Source organism: Apus apus, chromosome 8, assembly GCF_020740795.1.
Source record: "Apus apus isolate bApuApu2 chromosome 8, bApuApu2.pri.cur, whole genome shotgun sequence".
Lineage (NCBI taxonomy): Eukaryota > Metazoa > Chordata > Aves > Apodiformes > Apodidae > Apus > Apus apus.
The window spans coordinates 6,367,220-6,387,365 of NC_067289.1; the positions used below are offsets into that span (position 1 = coordinate 6,367,220).

Consider the following 20,146-nt stretch of genomic DNA (forward strand, 5'->3'; position numbering starts at 1 on the left):
TTTATAGCTTTTAGTATCTTTAATTAGAATCTCTAAAAATAGTCTTATTTGCAGTTATTTCTTTAAAATGATTTGTTAAAATATTTTATTCTAACTATACAGTTTTAATGTGATCTTCATTGCTGTGTTTGCTCATTACTGGTGATGTTCATTATTGGCATTTGGAGATTTGGTACGAAGGCTGTAAATTCTACTGTTCTTCAGTTCTGTATCAGCAGTAGGCTCACTGTACCTTCTTGAAGACCTGCTTACACTTGACTCCACACACTCTTATTTCCTAGGAAGAGAAAATAATTTAAAAATATAACTTTCACACAGGACACATGTATTATACATTCATGTGAATGTCCAGTTTTATTTGAATCCACAATTTTCTATCAAGTTAGATTGGGTAGCTTGTACATATTTTAGCCTATTTTTAATCCTATAAGAAACCAGCTGTTTTGGGTTTGTTTTCTGGTGAAGGGTGGAGTAAGAGAAGCTATTTTGGGATCTCAGATTTTAAAGGGCCAAGTATGTTCCTGGTGCGTTAGTCTCTGTTTGCAGTGTAAACAACTGTTGAGGTCTTTGGAATGGTAAATCTTTATTTTGGACCCATAAAGCAGTTATTTGGGAATGGATTTGAATAACCAGTTCTGAATCTGTATGTGGATGACTGGTAGTTCAAACCAGCAACACCAGAAATCACCTGAAAATCCACTCTAGCAATACAGTGATAATGGCTAGAAAAGGAAAGGTAGTTGTGTACTGATTATTTGATCTAGGTCTGATAAATCACAGCACAGAAGTGAGTTTTCACAGAACTTGATCATACTGGCTGCCTAATGCTGTCTACTGTTCCTTCATCTTCCAAAGGAGCTTTTCAAAAGTCTCTTCTTGCTAGTCATTGGATCATCATGAACTGGACTTAAGCAGGTGCAATGATGTCTACAGCTTGGGCACTGATTTGTGAGGCCTACTGGTTTTTAACAGTAGTTGGATCTTCTCCATTACTGAAGCTACTGAATTTAGACCTGAAAAGTGCACACAGTATGTCTGGGGATGAGTGAAGGTGTTGACCATTTTTGGTGGAAGAAGAAAAAAGTTTGGAACTTCTTAAGGGACATAAAGATGAAGGTTATGTATGACCTAGCAGAGGGGATGTACTTTACATTTCAAGACAAGACTTAAAATAAAGCTCTCAGAAAATTCTGAGGAAAAGAAGAGGTAGAGTTTCCTGAGACGTGATGCACATTTTCTTATGGGGGACTTTGATAAAATAATATATTAAAAAACCCAGCAGTGAGTCAATGACCTTATTGACATACATTGCTAGTCTCTAGTAAGAGAAAGTGCTTCATGATGAATTTATGCAACAAGCAGAATGATATACTGATTTTAGTTAGGTCTTGTTTTGTTCACTTCTATATAGGTAGCCCCGAAGAAAGAATGTGCAATAAGGGCTAAGAGATGTGGTGGCAGTGACAAAAACCTACAGAGCAGAAGCAATCAATACAATAGAAAAGGGCAATAAAACTCAGAAGGAAATGGAGAATGGTCAAATAAGTCACTCACATAAAATAGAATCTAAAGAGGAAAAAGAACTACCAAGTACAGACCATAGAATGAAATGGAGAAAATAGAAGGTGATATACTACTAAAGGATGTGGTACTACTCTCTACAGAACTGTGGAAATAATTAAATTAATACTTGGCTCATTGTGTAAAGTTCAATAGGATCATAAAGCTATTGAAGTATCAATTTTCTACAGGTAACTGCCCATTGTATCAGAGGACTCTCAAGATTGCAGGACCTAGTAATCTTAACTGGTCAAAAATAAGATATTAATGGGACTCTTTTACTGTATGTTTAATGGAGAGAATTACATTAAGAAGGATACAAAGAAATAAAGAGGACACCTTTTTAAGTTCATTAAATACTAAAAGTAATAAAACTGAAATATTGGGAACTGGCCCATGAAATACTTGGTTACTTCCTCTTTATTAAGTAGTTTTGTACTGACTGTTGTGACCATGAGAAACAGATGGTGATAAGCTGTACAATTGCCAACAAGTGCATGGATGCCTGCATAAACTGGCAGGTATGACACAAAACACTTCACGGCCTCCTGAAAAAGTCAAGTAACCTTGGGGTACCTAAAAGTGGCACCAGACACATGTTTGAGCAACTGAATCAGAATTTATGACTTTTAATATCAGACTCTTGTCAAGTATAGAATGTGGTCTGGACTGGAGGTCCATGGCTAGTTTGCATGGCTAGAGCATCAATCAGAGCAAGAATAACAGAAATTTGGGCTAAACAAATTGGTTTTGGGGACAGGAAATGGGAAGAGATAACTGTGAAGCTGACAAGAGACAGAAACCAGGATGCCAATACAGAGAAATTCAAGAGCAACTTGTGCTACTGCTTCATGTGCAGATGAATGCACAAATATGTTTGAGTGCAGCAAGATGTAAGTTGAACTTCTGGGCCAGACACTGTATGGTTAATTGCAACGTGTTTGCCAGCACAGAATCTGAAAGAGCTGATGCTTGGTGTCATGGCACCAGCTGTCGTGAAGCTGGGAGGCAGTATGGAAATACTGCCATGTGTTTGTGCATAGATAGAGGAAATATGCATACTGGACTCTCCTTTTTATTGCTTCCTCCCTACTTTCAGTGAGCCCATGACCTCAGCTATAAAGGGATTGCTTACACAGTAACTTTCTCCCTACCTGCATTATATCAAGCATGTAGTCCAGATGGTAAGATCTGTCATATACTTTCCCTTCCCAAACTGGTTTCTGGAATTTCCAGTACTTCTGGAAAATTGTGTTTAGTAATAAGGTGTTTGGGGTACTTTTGCAAAGATTTCATAACTCTGCTATTGATTTGAATATTTAGAGAACATCCATTTAGACTGCTGAATGCTAATTGTACTGAACAGTGAAGAGAAATGGAGATTGGATTTTATTATCTCAGCAGGAAGACTGTCTTTTATGCACAATGATGAGAAAGCAAGGATGCTCTAAAGAGCTACGTGAGAAAAGAATAGGCATCGTCTTTCAGGTCCTGTAAATGTAGAAAGATAAAATGATGATCTGAAAGAACATGACATTCCAAAAACTTAATTGCTGTTTTAGTTCTCTAGGCTATTATGCACCCTGGCCTGTAATTATCTTAAAAGAACAATGGTGTATTTTTCCCTTATAGCTTATTGATGGTTGCATGATTTGACTAGCTCCCATACTGTGTGTATCACAGGCTGTATGAAGGACATCCTGTTAAATGACTTCCTCAGTGTAAACACTTCCAACCAGTATGTCTGGACTGTCAGTTAACACAGAAGGTACTGCTTTGACATCAGGCAGTCTTTGTAAGGGTCTTAAAAGCATAGTGGCTCCAAATGAAATTGTTGCTTTAGAACCAAGTCAAATGTAGCACCAATACAGAATTATGTCAGAGTAACCCAAGATAACAAAGCACACATCTAACCCGTTTAACAGAGAGGCATTTAAAACCTGTTATGCGATCTTACCAGGTGCATTTCATCTCCTTCGATCCACTGGGTCCAACCACGACCTTCTTTTTCTCCCTTCTGTACACAAAGAAGCTTATCACCATCCCAAGATACTGTGGTCTAACAAAATAGACATATTGAGTGTTAATGTTATTATGATTAGTTTCCTACAGAAAACTTCTCTCTAACATAACACATGATTAATGTATCACATAAGAATAATAATTGAAAAGTGTTGTAAAATTTAACTGGAGAAGAAACGAGCTTAAATAGAAAGTCGCTGCCCAGCTTCCTGTCAAAACCTGGAAGGATGAAATAAAGCTGTCTAAACGCAAGAAAAAAAAAAAAAGAATATCAACATTGTGTAAGAGCACACTCCTTTCTCCCTGCTGACACATGCAGCAGAGGGGATGTGCATTCAGAAATTCTTCTGTTCACTCTTGTAAAAGGATGTATTTAAACCAAGGTGTGGATAACATTTGAAAAAAACGATATCCTTGTAATGTAGAAAGTGCTAATGCAGGAATGAGCACCACATTTTGGTAAAGCTGTAGCTAACGTGGTCATCGTAGTTTAAATCCTCTTCCATATTTGTTTTGAATCTGTAGACATTCATCTGGAGATAGAAGATAACAAATGCTACTAGTCCAAGTGAAAAATGTTTCATTTGTGAGTTAACATATCTAAAAATTTCTGATGATTCTCAAAGATGAATATATCAGAAAATGAACATTATTTGTGCCGATGACTTGTAGATATGAGGGATACTGTGGAATGAAGCATTTGTATGTGCAGCTTTGCTTAGGAATCACACTTATTTTGAATTATTGAGTATTAGCTCAGCACAGTTCAATCATTAGGCTAGCTTAATAGTTAAATTTTGTGGATTTATATGTGAATTCAATGACAATATACCAGAATAAAGTAAGATCCAACTTTATTAGTACTACTAATGCTCAAAATCAGTTGTGGAAATTACTAGCTATTCACCAGGTTAGTACACTTGGGGGCAATTGAGAAATGATTGTAGCAGCACAGGAAAATGTTAGCTTTTTCTGTCTCCAAGGGAGATCAAAATTGTTTCACCTCAGAAAACAACACACTTTTTTCTCTGGCTTTCTTCTGGCAATTTGGTCATAATCACAGAGAGTATAACACCACAGATTGTTAACCAAACTATTTTATCAGCTATTATTCTCGGTTACCATCCTCTGCCTTCCCTTTTAGAAATATAAATACTGAAGGGATGTAAGTTAAACCATACAGTTTCTGATTTTTATATGTGGCTGCTTTGCTAGGAAGTTTATAAAGGACAGAATATAGTGCAGGAGAACATAATGTCCTCTTCTTTGTTAGCAGGAACAACCACTTAGTGACAGTAAGATTAACCAGTAGCATTTTCATCTTCCTTTTCTTTAGGTCAAACTGTAACACCTCATATAATAAAAGACACAACTAATACGGAAAATAGAAACCTCTCTTTTAACTCAGATTGAAATAAGTTGTTCCATTCCAGATATAACTCTGTTGAGACACACACTTAATATTAGTTGAGGTTGGAGTTGCTATGTCTGTTATATATGGCTCTGGCTGCTGCTAATAGTCCACCCTTTATCAACAGCTAAGGTACAGCAATGCTTGCCTTTGAACTTTTCCAAATCTTTGAGTCAGAACATAAAATATTCCAAAAATACCACTGCAGAGCAAATGTTGGTATATAAACCTCTGGCAGTAGTCTGCAGGGGAAATTTTCATCAAATGAAGCACTTATAGAATAAACTAATGTTATCACAGACAACATCTAATGTAACTGCAAAGGGGTATTCTGGAATGTTGTAGTCACTACCTAGGACCTTCTGCACACAGCAGTTAGCACACTGTAATTAGAGGGCTACAACTATATTCAGGGTCTGACATCTCTCCATCCTGTAACTCTTTATTTCATCAAATCTGCATCTGGCAGGTTGGTGACAGATAGATAAAATACTGAGAAAACAACAGCAGACCCAAGAGAAAAATGAGTGCTAGGATTCCTGGACTATATCCATCTCCATGCTGGATAAAGGCTATATATATATATATGTATTTAGCCATCCTGTAGCTAGGTCAAATGATAAAGTCTATATCAACCTTCCCTTCCCTTACTAACTTCATTCAACCTGGTAGAAGCACTTACAAATCTAACCTCCCATTTCATCATTCCTGTTTTTAGCAATGCAGCAACATAGCTCCCAAAGTTCACTCATTGGAAATGGTTGGTGGAACAATGCAACTCATTTCTCAGCCATTTGTGGTGCTGGCAGATGTGATGTCTCATAATAGGTATCCATAGCTACAGGACTCTGAAATGTGTTCATGCCATTAAAAACTTGCTCAGATCATTACTGAAAGACAAGCTGGTTACAATGTGGCCATTCTGTACCAGACTGATAAGCTTACTGAAGTTCACAGTAGTCAAAAGATGAGACCATTCTAGAAGAAGTATTATGCTTCTATGATTGTCAGCATCTCCATTGCTAGCAAGGGGGCTTAGGATTGGAATGACATATTTTAGATCCAAGGGTAAGCTGCTGTCATACAGGATCAGATCATAAATGTTCAAATTCCTTATTTTGAATCCTAGCTCGTAAGAGTGATGAAGGAAAGCAATGAGTAGTGACATTCCAAAGAGCAGGAAAGAAATGTGCCAAAGCTTCACGCTATGTAGGTGACAATATTTGGGAGGAGTAGAATCAGTATTTTGGACTGGGCATGTTTTATTTCTTAGGAATGGTGGATTTTTTTTCCTTACTGAAATAAAATTGTGTACAAATAATACAAAACTAGGAAGACTTGTATATATCCTATGCCAGAAGAAAAATATAGAACAGCACATCCAATTCACTTTGTGCAAGGATTAGAATTGATTTTAAGACACTGTTTAAATTAATGTATATAATCAAGTTATCCTCTGTGTAATTTTAGCAAGATGCAATTGTACATAACACTAATGGTTTGTCATTCAAAATTGGATTAGGTAAGTTTTCAGCTGATTCTTTCTGATTACACTTTCTGCATTCATAACTCTTTGAGCTTTCTAGGATTCACAAAAAGCTGAAATGCTAAACCCAACCAAAACCACCAAAGCTTCAATATGTTAGAAGTGGTTTTGTGAATAACTAGCTCAAAACTTCAGTCTCGGGTTTTGGACATTAAGCCAACATTGCAAAATCTGGAGTTAATGACATCTTAAATTATATGGCAAAAGATTCTAGAGATCTCACTTGATATCACCTCACTAATGTACTGAGTGTATCACAAGTAATAAGCAGTAAAGCTGAAAGAATATGCAGTGTAAAACAAGGCAGAAGGAGACAGCTCCTCTTAACTGAGGTGCAGACACTGAATGAAGCAGAGTTTCAGAGAGCCTGAAGCAGATCCAAGAGCAGACCTCTGTTCTCTGGAGCCTCAGAGGGGTTAACTGGAGGACTATTCTTTCTAAGAAGTCAGAACTATCAACAGAAAACTACATTAAGACTACATCCTTAAATTATAACTCTCCAAAAGTCAAGAGATTACTTCAGTGAGAAGCCGTGGACCTTATAGTACTGCTGAGAGAGGGGTCACTAGATTTGAGAGAAGTCTCACATATACCCACAGGCAGTGACATAAAACCACTTCCCAGCTACAGTCATTCTAGAACAATAGTTGTTTTAACAAAGTATACGAGAAAATTCTTATAAGCCAAAAAGAAAAGGACAGCATTTGAAGAGGTAAAGAAACAAAGTAGTTGAATCAGAGGGATCAAGTAAAGATATATTGCTCATCTTACATCTTACTAGACAAGCATAATGTATTTTGAGTCGTCTCACCCTGTGGGGGATCCCTACTGAAATTGCATGATTGGAATTTTGTTTGTTGGTTGTTGTTTTTCTGGCAGCAAAGTCTTCATTCCAATACCTACTCTAAACTAGATTAACAGCTGTGAATTCCATTTGTGGAACAGAGGAAGCTTGTCTAAATAGTTAAATAAGCTTCATCAGCTGCGTGATTTTATAACAGGGCTTTATTCTGACCTTACAGCAGTATAAATCAAATTATGTCCAGAATGACTAAACTTCATTGCATTTTTCCTGAACCCAAACTAGAGAGCAGTTTCACATTAGGCATGTTTGTTATTTAAAAGAGGCATGATCAGTTCCAAACAACTTGCCTCCTTTCACTAGGATATGGCACATGTAACTAGCACTGGTTTGGGTGACAGAAGTATTGTTCAGGTGCCTACAAGCAATCCTTACGTAGCTGTCTTAAACTTTAAATGACTATATATTTTCAGGAAGATACTTCATATTGTAAGATGTATGAGAGATCTGATGAATTCTACAATTCCCAAATCTCACTCTATCTCACCCCAGGAAATTTTAAGTATGACTAAAAGTTGTATTAGTTCTAATAATGGAACCCTAAACACCCATTTGATAATTTATCCAGGGTTAACTTCTGCTTGTTTTTTTTTTTTTATTTTATTTTTTGTTAACTAAATTATTAATATGTATTATTTCCCACCTTCAATTTCAAATTCTTGCTGTTTTATATGTTTACCAGTCCCCAGTCATTGTAATTTCCTTTACTTCTTCAAATACAAGAAAATTACTATGCCAAAGTGCACAAAACTCTGAATTACTGAAGCATCCTTCCCTTGCTTAGCCAAATACTCAATTATAATGCAACTAATGGTGTTTTCAGTTACCTAAGAAATTCTGCTGTTCTGTATTTAGAACATAGAATCTTCCTTGATTTTTAAAACAGATCACTAGCCCTTAGTTTCTATAAAAATATATTAATTCTGGATATTGTGACCTAAAGCAATTCAGTGTTATTCAAATGCTTGAACAGCAGAGAAAAATTATAAAGCAAAAAAAAAATCTTACTTGAGCAAAATGATTGGAAAAATAAAAATTTTGGGGAAGAAATATTTGCACCTGAGCTATCTCATTCTCAATCTGCTTTGATTCATTGAGTTTAGACTCAGAACATGAAACTTCAGCCTTTGTTTCAGACTTTAAGTTTTTCCAGCTAACTCTTTTAAAAAACTTTTGACTGATGTATTAAGCAAATACACTGTGATGGTACATAGGGCTGGCTTTTCTGTTTAGTGTCATTCTTATGTTTACAGGCACATATTTCACATTGCAGATATTTCCTCAGCTTCAATGTTTATTACTGATGGTGAAAAAGGGAGGCAAAATTATCTGGTGATGAATGAGGCATATTTTCAGAGATTGTTTTCAATTAATTGTTGTTTCAATAAGGTCCTGCCTCCTGTGCACAGTAAATTTTATCCACAGTAAAGTTTATGTGCATGAAACAAGGTTTTATACTTAGTGCAATACCTGAGACACTAAGTCAATCACAACTAAAAGTTATAGAATTTATCTTTTAAATCAAGGAAATTTCATTATGAGACTGAAGCTTCACTGAGAATGAAGACAGCAGGATCAAATACTTAGTTCAGCAAACACCAAAGTCACAGTTACCCAGTTCAAACTTCTGTCTCTGTACACAGTACATCTGATATATGTTATCAATTACAATGAAGAAAAAATTCTCAAAAGTCTTAGAACACATGGTCTGATTCAAAATTCACATCATGTAAGAAATAATGTACTTCAATATTAATGTCCTCAACTTCTTTCTACACCATCTAGTGTGCACCTTGTAACATTTGCAAAGAATAAAAGATGCTCCTGAATAGATAAACTTTCATTTTACCTTTGTAGATCAAAATGCCAAGTTTTTTACAACCCTAAATATGATGTATTATTAAACTTGCTGAAACGTCCTTCACAAAATTGTCAAACACATAGAGAAACTTTTATTAAACTTTTACCTAGGAGATAAAATCTCTGGGGAAAAGCTCCAGGAGAAGCACAACAGATTATGGAGCTAAGTGAAAGCAGATGTCTTGTCTGCATTTCTTAGAAGACCAGGTGGTGCTGCAGCTTGCTCTGTACCTGGTTGCAGTAATGCTTAGAACAAACACGTGAGTGTCAGCTGGCTTCTTGGAAGCACCTTGCACTGTGATTAGCGATCTCTTTGGTGTCCACATATTTGTGTGGCCAACTACTCTAATCTTTGGTTTTACAGAACAGAGAAATTACATCTTTAGCTAAACTAGAATGGCTTTTCAGTTTCTCAAGATTCCAAAGAAGCAAATTTTCACTTCCCAATGGAAACAAAATCTTGAAGGACCTGATGTCACCAACTGCCATTACGTATATCCCTTGAGAAAACAGAATCACCTAAAACCATGTTGCATACAAGAAGGTGACAGTTAAAGGTCAAAAAAGGACAAATAGAAACGGCTAAGATCTATCCAGCTCAGTTAACTCACTCCTCCCAGAAGTTCCAGGAGCGACCCAATATAAAAATGAAAAAAAAACCTAACTGAAATGAAGGAGCAGGCCTCTGCTATCACAGGAGTATCAATTCTTACTGTCAATCCTTTGGCTTCTAAAATAAGTATCAGCAAAACTTTTTAGCCTTTACACATCACAGAGAGTAGCAATCTGGAATTACTAACTCTACCCTAACTTAATGAAAGACATGTTTTATAACTGAAAGGTGAACACAGTTTCAGTGAATTATATGAAGACTTAACCTGTTCACTGTGCTAATTTTACTTTTACTGCTATTAACTCTACTTAGATAACAGTCTGAAGAAAAAGAAAAAAATCAAATAAGAAAAAATTATCTATCCCTATTGGATGAATTACTTCTAAGGTTATTTTTGCTAATCTGATGATTGTTCTGCTATAATGATTAATGTTTAATAAGTAATTTGGCTTATCCATGTTACTTTGTACTTCTCATACACTGAGCTACTTGGATAAAACTTGCTTAGTGGTCTGCTCAGTCCACAATACAAATAAAAATAATTGATTCAGTATCTCTCTTATTACACAGGCTGACTGTTAAAGATTAAGCCATTTATGGCATGCAGTTTTGTTAAGTTACAGATGAGAAAAAGAAACACCAAGAATTATATTCAACCTTTGCTTTTATGGTGGTTTTCTTCATAAAACCACTCAGGGTGTGGTCCAGTATCTCTTACAGCACCTTCTGTCACAAGACTCAATCACTGCAATGCTTTTGTTGCTTAACACCTGGCAGTTTTAGTTTTGTGTGACATTATGGTTAGCAGATTTGGAAGTGGCCTCAGAAAGACAGCTTCTTGTACTGTTTTGCCTTTGAGAAAACTCACATCTCATGTAGAAAAGAAATCTTTACTAAGAAAATTAACCTATACAGTATGATACATTGCTACAGGGCAAAGAGAGATCAGTGACCTTGACTGTACAGCTGCAGTTGGTGTCTGCTTTTGGAGGCCATAAAGGAGCATGGAAGATTTCTGAAAGTTTTTGTGGAGTTACATGCCTAATAATTTTTAATAAACATACAGTCAGGTTTATTGAGTACAAAAACCCTTGCTTTGTTTGGGTTGGGTTTTTTGTGTTTGTTTGTTTTGTTCGGTTTGGGTTTTATTGTTTTGTTGTTGTTTTTTAAAGCCAATAAGATGCTGGTATCTTCTGCTTCTAAGGCTGAGTAAGAATTTTGCACTAAACAGCCAACAGTTGAAATATTTAAGCAACCCTTGAAAACACAGTGACCTAGGTTCCACTCCAAATCAAATAGCTTTTGTAGTGACTAGAATAATCTTTCTTTAATTTCTTCTTTCTGGTTCAACATTTTGAATTCTTCCCCATCACTCAATTTAGCAATATAGGGTAAAGAACTCTGGCCTGTTAAAAATAATGGAATACTTAGGGTATTTGTCAGGAAATTAAAAGTTGTGTGTTAAGTCTGTTCAGCATTTCAAAAGCAGGACTAGGCAAGGGTCACCTTTCAATGTCTTCTGAATCTGATTTTTCAGCACAGTGGTTGTCTGACACATTCTCTAGGAACTCATTGCAGATACATGCTAGATAGCCTCAGAGCACAATTCTTTCCACCAAAGAGGGGATGTTTCAATCCTGCTTTAGATGGAGTTCAATGGTATTTAAGGAGACAGTTCTGCACACACAAACCAGTACCTCACCAACTCAAATGCTGAAGAGTTCAGACATATTTAGCTCTTGAGCAGATGTCTTGAACATGCGGTCTTTGATAGCAATTTAGCCATCTAAGTCCAAGTCTTCCTCTAGGCTCCTAATTGTTCAGTGGATCTGGGCCTCACTACCCTGATAGAGACTTGTGACACTGGGGGACTTTCCTATACACAAACACATACCGCTTTTCCCTTCTGTGGATTTTGTATTCCGTGCTCTGTCATGCTTGTTGAGGCACCCACTAGCTAGCCATTCTTTTTTTTTTTAATATTCACCACCTTTCCCTTTCCTGCTGTCATCAGAAATAAAGCATATTTTCATATCCTAGTGTTAGAGAACACTATTGATTTTAAATGGCACTATCTTCCTAAGAATGGAAACCTATTAATTCTCTTTTATGTGCTTTCTCCTCTATAGTGCCTCCTGAGATAATATTCTTTTGCATATCAGCTTCTTCACTATAGGATATTGCAGGTGTCATGCTTTCAAACTTAGAGGAAAGAACTTGGCATTCTGAAGATTTTCACCTGTTAATTGGTATTTACCAGTCATAAGTTAGAAAATATTGTCTCTCTGGCAAGCAAAAAGATCTCATAAGGCTGAGTCCTCAGTGTTGGCTTATTGATTGCAGTAAGATTTGTTCCAGTAGGCTAATTAATGTGTCTGCTCTAATAAATACACCCAGAAAGGAAGGACAACAGGAACATGAACAAGAACAAAAAGCTGCAGTTTCTAAGCACTTGGCCATTCTTACACATGGGGAACAGTGGCTGACCCTGCAATCAGTGCCGTTCCCTCACTGTAAAGCATTGCTCAGTGAAGAGATTTTGAAAGTCTGAGGTTTTGACTAACATATCACAGTATAACCAAGTAACTTTTACTAAAGCTACAATTCATCCATTGATAAAATTATTTTGTGCCCCTGATTACAATTAGCATTCCTTTAATGTAAAGGCACACTAAAAACTGTGTGCATATCTCAGGAAACTGAGAAGTACAGGAATTACCTTAGCAACAGCCACACAAAATGGTTAACAGATGTGGCCTGTGAAAGTCCTCTTTTCCCCCCTTGTTACAATTCTAATTCTTACCATGCATTTGCGATCATCCACCCCAGTTAAATCCTCCTCAAACTCCTTTCCTATATCAAATTCCATGATGTAGTTTCTAAAAGTGCTGAGCGTTTTAATAATCATGTGATCCCCATTCTGAAGGACTTCTTTGTCAGGTTTTAGCAAGTTTGCTATTTTTCTTACAGCAACATTTACATCTGAAAAAGAAAATAATTACTTGAATTCAGAAAAATCTACCACAAAAAGAAGCTTGTACCTCCTGGGAGAACTAAAATGAACATAGATAAAGAAATGTCCAGATCTTTCAGGCCAGACTTCTCATCAATAAAAAGTCCATAACCTAATCCTTTTCACTTCAATTAATCAATGTTTTCATTTTCTGATTATGTAGAATCCTAAAAAAATACCTTTTTTATTTGACAGTAAATAAGAACTTCAATATTTCTACAGAAATACTAGCAATTTACATCAACTGCAACACAGAAAATTGCATTAAGTACATTATTTTCTATTTATTACATTTATGTCTATTTACTCTTATGCAAATTAGGGTTGTTTTTTAAGTCTGAAATCTGCCATTTTCCTCTTCAAGCTGTGTAGTTTAATATCTGTTAATTTAAGCTTCATGATGGTAAAAAGTAGGGCTGCTGAAGAGAAAACAATTTTGCATAAGGCAATTCTTAAAGTGCATTCCTGAAAATAATATTTCTCACAAAAATTAGTTATGACTGTACAATAAAAAATAGATTCATGTAAACACAACATTTATTGCTTATTTGTTAAAGAAAGATGAAGGGAACCTTACCCAGTGCTTTCAGATACTCCTCAAAATTGTCATTGCTGACCATTTTCCAGTAGCCATTGAAATCTGCAGGCATCCCTGCTTTAGGTAATTGTCAAAATCAAAGTCTCAGAACAGGGTGTTGACTCTGCACCACACAGCTCACTGCCTTTCTTTGTGGCGAGTCTGAACTGCTTTCTTTTATGTCTTTTTGAACCATGTAGCTATGCAAGTCTTTCTAAGCCGATTATTGTTGAAGTGTTGCCTTTAAATCCTTCCACAAGGCTGAACCTCTGAGATTTCTGACAGCCGGATGACTTGATTCAAACAGAATGAAACACTCACCTTCCATGTAACTTCTATAGGGGTCCTGATTATCTGGAGATCCATTTAAACTATATTACTCTCCATTTTCAATGCCATGCAGAAAAAAATTCCTTTTGAATAGGTCAATTTTAGGATATTAGCCAAAGCTATACAAGTGCTTGTCTTGTATGTTTTTTGAGGCAAATCATCCTTCTTTCTTAAATACGTTTCAAATGCTTTATGTCTTCTTTTCAGTGAAAGCGCTCTGTGCCTGTGCCACAAACTCCTTAATTCTAGAGAACTACCAGCAGAAGCTGTTTGGCCAACTGAGGGCTCAAAATGGATCAGTTAGGTGGAAACATGCCTTAAGGAGTGGTTAATTCTGTGTATTGATAACTGCCACATCACTACTGAATGCATGTTTTCAGTCAATTTAAGCAACACTGCAATACAAAACTAGCACTTTACAGAGACTCTATATTCTTTAAAGGTTTCTTATGTCAACAATGAGATAGACTGAATCAGTAGCATAGGAAACCAACATATAAGACAATGGATTTTTTCTGGTTATCATCAGGGCTCAAATATTCAGACAGCCTCTTAGCTATTTTCACTTATTTTCCACTGTGTATTTTCAAATGGTACAGCTGAAGTTCCTCTTGGATATGTAATCTATTCCAGGCCTTCGGCAATTACCCACTCTTATAGAAGACTCTGGATCAGAGAAGCAAAGAAATCCACTTTAAATCTGGGGCTGAGGATTGGCTGTCACTTGTGAATCTGGAGGTTGAAAAGTGACATGAATGGTGCCTGCATTTTAAGTGCCTGCATGAAAGAAAGATTAATTCCATCTCTTGTCCAAATTATCAAAATATAAAAAAGTTATTCAGGGTTCTAAAAAGTCAAAAGTTGACCAGCAATATATATTTAAATATAAAGAAAACTTACAGTTCATTTTATTTTGTTGCTTCAGAACAGTAAGACATCTTCATGCTAAAAGTGTCTGTTGGATTAGAGTCACAATTCAGGAAAGTACTATGTTTGACCTTTAAATATTACAGATTAATATTTATTGTTCAGATCTTTTTTCTTTTATTTTCACACGGAAGCTCTTCTTTATATTTTCAGCTATGCAGCTGAGCATCCCAATCATGAATTTAAAACAACACATGAATTCAAGAAATGCTAGACTGATGTACTTTCCCCTCATTAACAAGAAACAACTTTCTCAAGAACTTTACATGAAAAAAAAGCTACATTTGCCCACTTCACAAACCACAGGCATCAGTCATTTAGTGGGTTTACTGTTGTTTTATGCAACTTCAGAGGCTGGAGCAAGTCACCTTCATTCTTCCGCTCACTCTCTTCTGTGTAGATATTATGGTGTGCAATGTAGGATATAACAGAATCTGGTATGAGGTATTTTACACTCAATCCTCTGCACAAGGCATAACGTATGTGTGTTGCACTGATTTCATTCTGAATCCATTCTTTCACCAGAAAGATATTGTGCTGAAATTTAGTTAAAAGGTCTGATTCATGGATATACTGAGCAGGATCAGAGCCAGCACGGCTAATACAGACCAAACCAAACTTCTCCACTATTTCTTTAATGTCTTCTTCCTTCCAGAGGTTGGGTGTCTTAAATGTCTGTAGAAAATCAGCCCCACAGAGCAGCTTTAACTCAGGTAGAACTGGAAAGACAAAAATGGATGAGAGATTTCTATATTTGATTGGTTTTCTAGGAACTTAATTCTTAAAATTGGTTTTAAACCAGCACTTTTTTCTTTTTTTTACCCCAGTATTCTTTCAAAACATTGCAAGAAATATTCAGCTTGTATTTTATGTGGCTGATCACAATTGATCACCAAGACAATGTTTGTGTACTGTCATGTTAACCAGAAAATGGCCTATAATTTCACCTGGGTTTCTGCACCTATGTAATCTAAGACATGACAGACTATCTAATCTAACTGCCCTTACTGGTACAATGAGCTACTTATTTGACCAAGTTTTATTTTAAAGAAATTTGAACCAGCAGAATGATACAGATAATATTTTGTGTCACGTGGCCATGGCATTTTCCTTCTAGTACTAAGTCAAATTTACTGTACCTTGAAGAATGACTAACAATACTTCTCCAGTAGTTTTTTTTTTCTTCTCTCCATTTCTTATTTGCTGCCCTAAGGCCCAGTACAGAACTATTCCCTTCCTCAAAGCCTGTTCTACAGCACTCTGAGCATTCTACAAACATTGACTAGGTATTTTGACAGCCTTGCATTCATGTGAAATGAAGGGAAGGATGGAGGTATTATCTTCATTTTACATTTATAAGTGCTTTTAGATGGTCAGCACATATGCAAGTCTTATACAAACCCCTTAAATCAGTGAGTTGAAAAATAAGAAGCATACCAGTGATGATGCCTGAAAAGCATACCTTAAGTGCCTTAAGATACACTCAGCTTTGCAGAGGTTTAGGATATATATATGTTTGCTACAGTGAGCATTTCTCTTCTTACACCCCTCACTACGTACCTTCTGAACCCTACAACAAGGAAGGCAGGGGTGCTGCACTGCCTCTTCCTGTGTTCTGAATGTAGCATTACTACAGGAGGACTGCATGAGACTAGGCTATCTTGAAGCATTCATGCCTGACAGAATCAGCACAGACTGTCCACATACTGAAAAATACAATTCTGGCTGGTTTAGAGTTTATAGTTAGCCTATTTGGTAGGAATGTGAAATTTTTCTAACAGACCCCTTCCCCTCAAGGCACCCAGTAAAATTTATTTTGATACCCATACACACATCTGCAAGGCTGGAACCTTTAGATTCAATGCTCTTATCTCTGACACTTGAGTTAGAGCAAAAGCACCTGCAAAAGTTGTCTGTGATCCCTGTCTGGACCAGGACTACAAGAGTATTAAACTGTGAAAGAACGTTCCAGATACTTCTGACAGCTAATGAATGATGAGACACCAAGAGCATGAGGATTCACACAACCCTGGAAGATCTATCATGACAAAGACAATCTTCTCTGCTTCACCCCTTTCAAGCCATCCTCTGACCATTTATTTCCTCATGCCAGTTCCAATCTTCTTGTCTTTCCACCCTCAGATCCTACTCTTGCTTTCCAGCTCCCTGTCCTCAGTTCCATGTTTAGACTTTTTCTAGCCCCCTGCTTTCCAGAGCCTTACCTGGGGTTTGTCAGCTTGCTTTTATTTAACAGCAACCTCCACAGTAACACAGTACTCTGTCGCAAGCTGCATTAGAGCTATTATTACACCTGAGTTTTTATAGTGTTGATAGTGTTCTCTGGATAGACACATTGCAGTTCTAGGTTACTAGAAGGTTACTAAATTAACAGATTGTATGCTTTACAAAAAGGCTGTCCATTTTTCAAATATATTTCTGCACGTCCCCCACTTCTGTGCTCTTAAGAAAAATTTGTCTTTGGTCTTTCCAGGGCACTTTGCTAACTGATGACCTGTTCATTGTTAAGAGGGTGGGCTTTTTGGGTGGGAGAGGGAAGGGATTGGGTACAAGTATATGCCAACCAACATTTATGAGAAAGCGGAGGAATACTGTTGTGCTCTGGAGTTCTTGGTAGCTCTTGATCATTCCCCATGCCCCACAACATACCATGCTAGGGACCAAAGGAAGTGGCGAGAAACCATTCCATTCCTTCCTGGTGGGTGATATGTTTAATACAAATCCATATCACTGCCCAGTCAAAGCAGAAGGCAAAAAAAAGTCAGTAACAACAGGATGCTAGCCTTTTTCTGTTCAAAGGAACAGATTGCTCTTTGCAGATAGCTGCCAAATATAAAAAATATAAAAAAATTAAACATTCCAGCCACTGTGTACTAGACAGAGGAGAAACTTGTCTGTTGCTTGTCCTCCATCTCACCCAGCTTTTGCTAAGCCTTTTATTTCTGACTGTAGAGAAAACCTGTGATGATGACTGAAATTCTAAACTGAGAAACTTTATTGGAAAAGAGACATGTTTAAACATCTGTTTTCTTGACCATTTTTACATAATATTCTGTAAAGTTTGAAATAGCTACAGAAAATCATAGCTAAATAAACTTTTTATAATGGAAAATTAAAATAGTCTTTACTACTTAAACACTAGTTTTCCTCATTGTAGAAATGTGGAATAATTTGATTTATCACTAGCCAAAAATAATTAACCCAATCAGACACGAGATTCCACCAATGCCTTGAGACCTTTTTTCCTCTACCATCTATAAAGATACAACAACTCATCTTTTGGAACTCAATTACTTAACTTGTATAAACTTCAACAACTAAATTTATTATTAATAGAATCATAGAATGCCAGGTTGGAAGTGATTCATGGCCAAAAGTGCTGCAATACTACAAGGAAAAATGTAATATATAAAAAATCCAGCAGTAAACTCGCAAGTCATGGGGTCAGGGAATATGATAAAATAGGAAACCTGAAACTGACAATGCTTCCAGAACCTGTACTCTAACATCAATAGAAACTTTTCTGTTTGGAAATGCAGTGAACACCAATGCATCAGCATCACTGGGGTGGCATCCATCTACTTTGTCCATTGTCTAATACTAGAATTACAATTCTAAGTAATCCCTGTATTTTGTGAATTTTTGTATTCATATATTCTATACTTTGGAACACCAGCAGGGCCAGAACATACATCTGACACAACTAAAGAGTTGCTTAGAAAAACAAGAATTAATACAAATCCCAAATAAGTCTCTTGTCTGTGTGGGAGTTACTATAAAATAACTGCCCAGCAGTCATGCTGGCATTTGGTATGGCTTGTTGGCTTGTTTTTGACAGACAGTTCCAACCCTCAAAACTTACCAGCTACTCTGTTCAACTTTTTCATCAGTTAGTCTAGACTGATAAAAGTGTATTGTTTTCAGTACTAAACAAAGAGTTGTGTTTACAGTTATGAACCAACCTGAGTGCTGGTAAAAAAGGGAATCCTCTGTAGAACTTTCTTTGGGCCGTTTATTTTTCATGAATTCCTGCTTGGACTGGAGCAATCTGAGTGATTCATTGTAATGGTGCCTGCATTTAAAATAAAGGCTTCTGTGTGAGGTAATCCTCTCAGAGATGCACAAAGCGATTATCTGGCACTTTCAGATTCAAGAACACAGTCTGCTTTTATGCACTTGGATTTGAATACAATTCATTAAGAATTTAGCATATTCATTCTACCATGAGATTAGTATCAATGTAGTTAACATTGTGCAGAATTCACAATCAATGTAATGGCATTCTGGTTTGGAATTCCTTTTTGAAATTCTACCATCACAGCAATTTTGGTAGCAGCATTACATTTAAAACATTGTGGAGGTTTTCTTGAAGCAGGATTAAATCAGACTTCAATCACTACATTTATTTTCTTGATTAAAGACAACCTCTCATGATGACATTTCTATAATATGGGCTCAGTTAGACATTCTTGCTCTCTCTCTCACCCTCTTCTCCACAAAAACATGTTCCCTGAGTTTTCATCTTTAAAAGAATCACAATCCTGAGAAACTCAAAATATGCTCTAACTTTGTATCATGGACTGACATTCTTTGGCTGTGATTCAAAAGTAGGAACTTTTGGCAAATAGTTCACTGCAGGACTAGTGTTACCAGCACTGCAAAACCTTAACTGCCAAAAGGTCTGTTCAGCTTCAAGTGCTGGGGCAGAGAAGGCTATGCTATTTTAAAGATACACTAAAAAGGACAAACCAATCTGTCAGTTTATCACACATTTTCCAAACTGTGTATGAAGTTTTTAATAACTACATAATTAAAGCACAATTAAATGAAAGTTGGTTAAGACAGATCTTTGCCAATTCTAAATTAGTTCATCATATACCTGCAAAATGAACAAACTTATATTACAAGAGTAGTTCTTTGGTTACTGAAAATACTGTTTTCTTGTCCAGGAAGTATATTCAGGAAGAGCAGCTATGTTGGAAATAGCTCTATCATGTTCCTCCCTCCTTTCTAAGAAAAGCCTTGGGATAGTCTCCAACATTTCCATACTCTATAAAAAGGCAACTAATAGCACCACCACAAGTGGGATAAGAGCTTTGCTGCTTAAAATTCTTTTATATCATATCTATTTGGGAGCCTCTGCAAAATCCCCAGATTTTGATGAAATATGACATTTTCATTGCACTCAGGTAAAAAAGTACTGCAGGAGAAGGCTGTTCATGTGTCTCAGGAGACAATACTCTACTACAGTTAAGTGTACAATTCAAAATTGATAAGAGGAGACATTGAGGTACTATAATGTTTTTTGCCTTTGCCTTGAAACAGCAAAACCTTTCTACTGGTACTAAGGTTTCCCTCCTGAGGGAGCTTATAGGGAAGGCAGCAATTGGTTCTTGGTTCTTTGACC

At 36.5% G+C, this 20,146-nt stretch overlaps 3 protein-coding genes across 7 annotated transcripts in view; 1 reads left to right on the forward strand and 2 right to left on the reverse strand.

Annotated features, from left to right (window-relative positions):
* Positions 1 to 14,782, reverse strand: RBP1 (retinol binding protein 1). Of its 2 annotated transcripts, none has more exons than XM_051627061.1 (4): positions 14,695 to 14,782; positions 12,678 to 12,856; positions 3,518 to 3,619; positions 1 to 277 (listed from the first exon to the last, which is right to left on the reverse strand). In XM_051627061.1, exons 1-4 carry the CDS (start codon positions 14,699 to 14,701, stop codon positions 224 to 226), a joined length of 342 nt encoding a protein of 113 aa, XP_051483021.1. In that variant the 5' UTR covers positions 14,702 to 14,782; the 3' UTR covers positions 1 to 223. The 2 variants fall into 2 exon arrangements, with proteins under 2 accessions (XP_051483021.1, XP_051483020.1); XM_051627060.1 differs by lacking the exon at positions 14,695 to 14,782 and adding an exon at positions 13,465 to 14,678.
* Positions 1 to 20,146, forward strand: part of CLSTN2 (calsyntenin 2) — a 531,406-nt gene that overhangs the window by 38,086 nt on the left and 473,174 nt on the right. The gene's annotated exons all lie outside the window — the stretch shown is intronic.
* Positions 14,681 to 20,146, reverse strand: part of NMNAT3 (nicotinamide nucleotide adenylyltransferase 3) — a 24,510-nt gene continuing 19,044 nt past the window's right edge. For 3 of the 4 annotated variants that reach the window (XM_051627058.1, XM_051627056.1, XM_051627057.1), the window contains 2 exons: positions 18,702 to 18,811; positions 14,681 to 15,440 (listed from right to left, as the gene is read on the reverse strand). In XM_051627058.1, coding sequence (XP_051483018.1) covers positions 15,031 to 15,440; positions 18,702 to 18,811 — 520 coding nt within the window. In that variant the 3' untranslated portion in view covers positions 14,681 to 15,030. The remainder of the gene's footprint in view (positions 15,441 to 18,701; positions 18,812 to 20,146) is intronic. The other variant, XM_051627059.1, reaches the window with a different exon arrangement.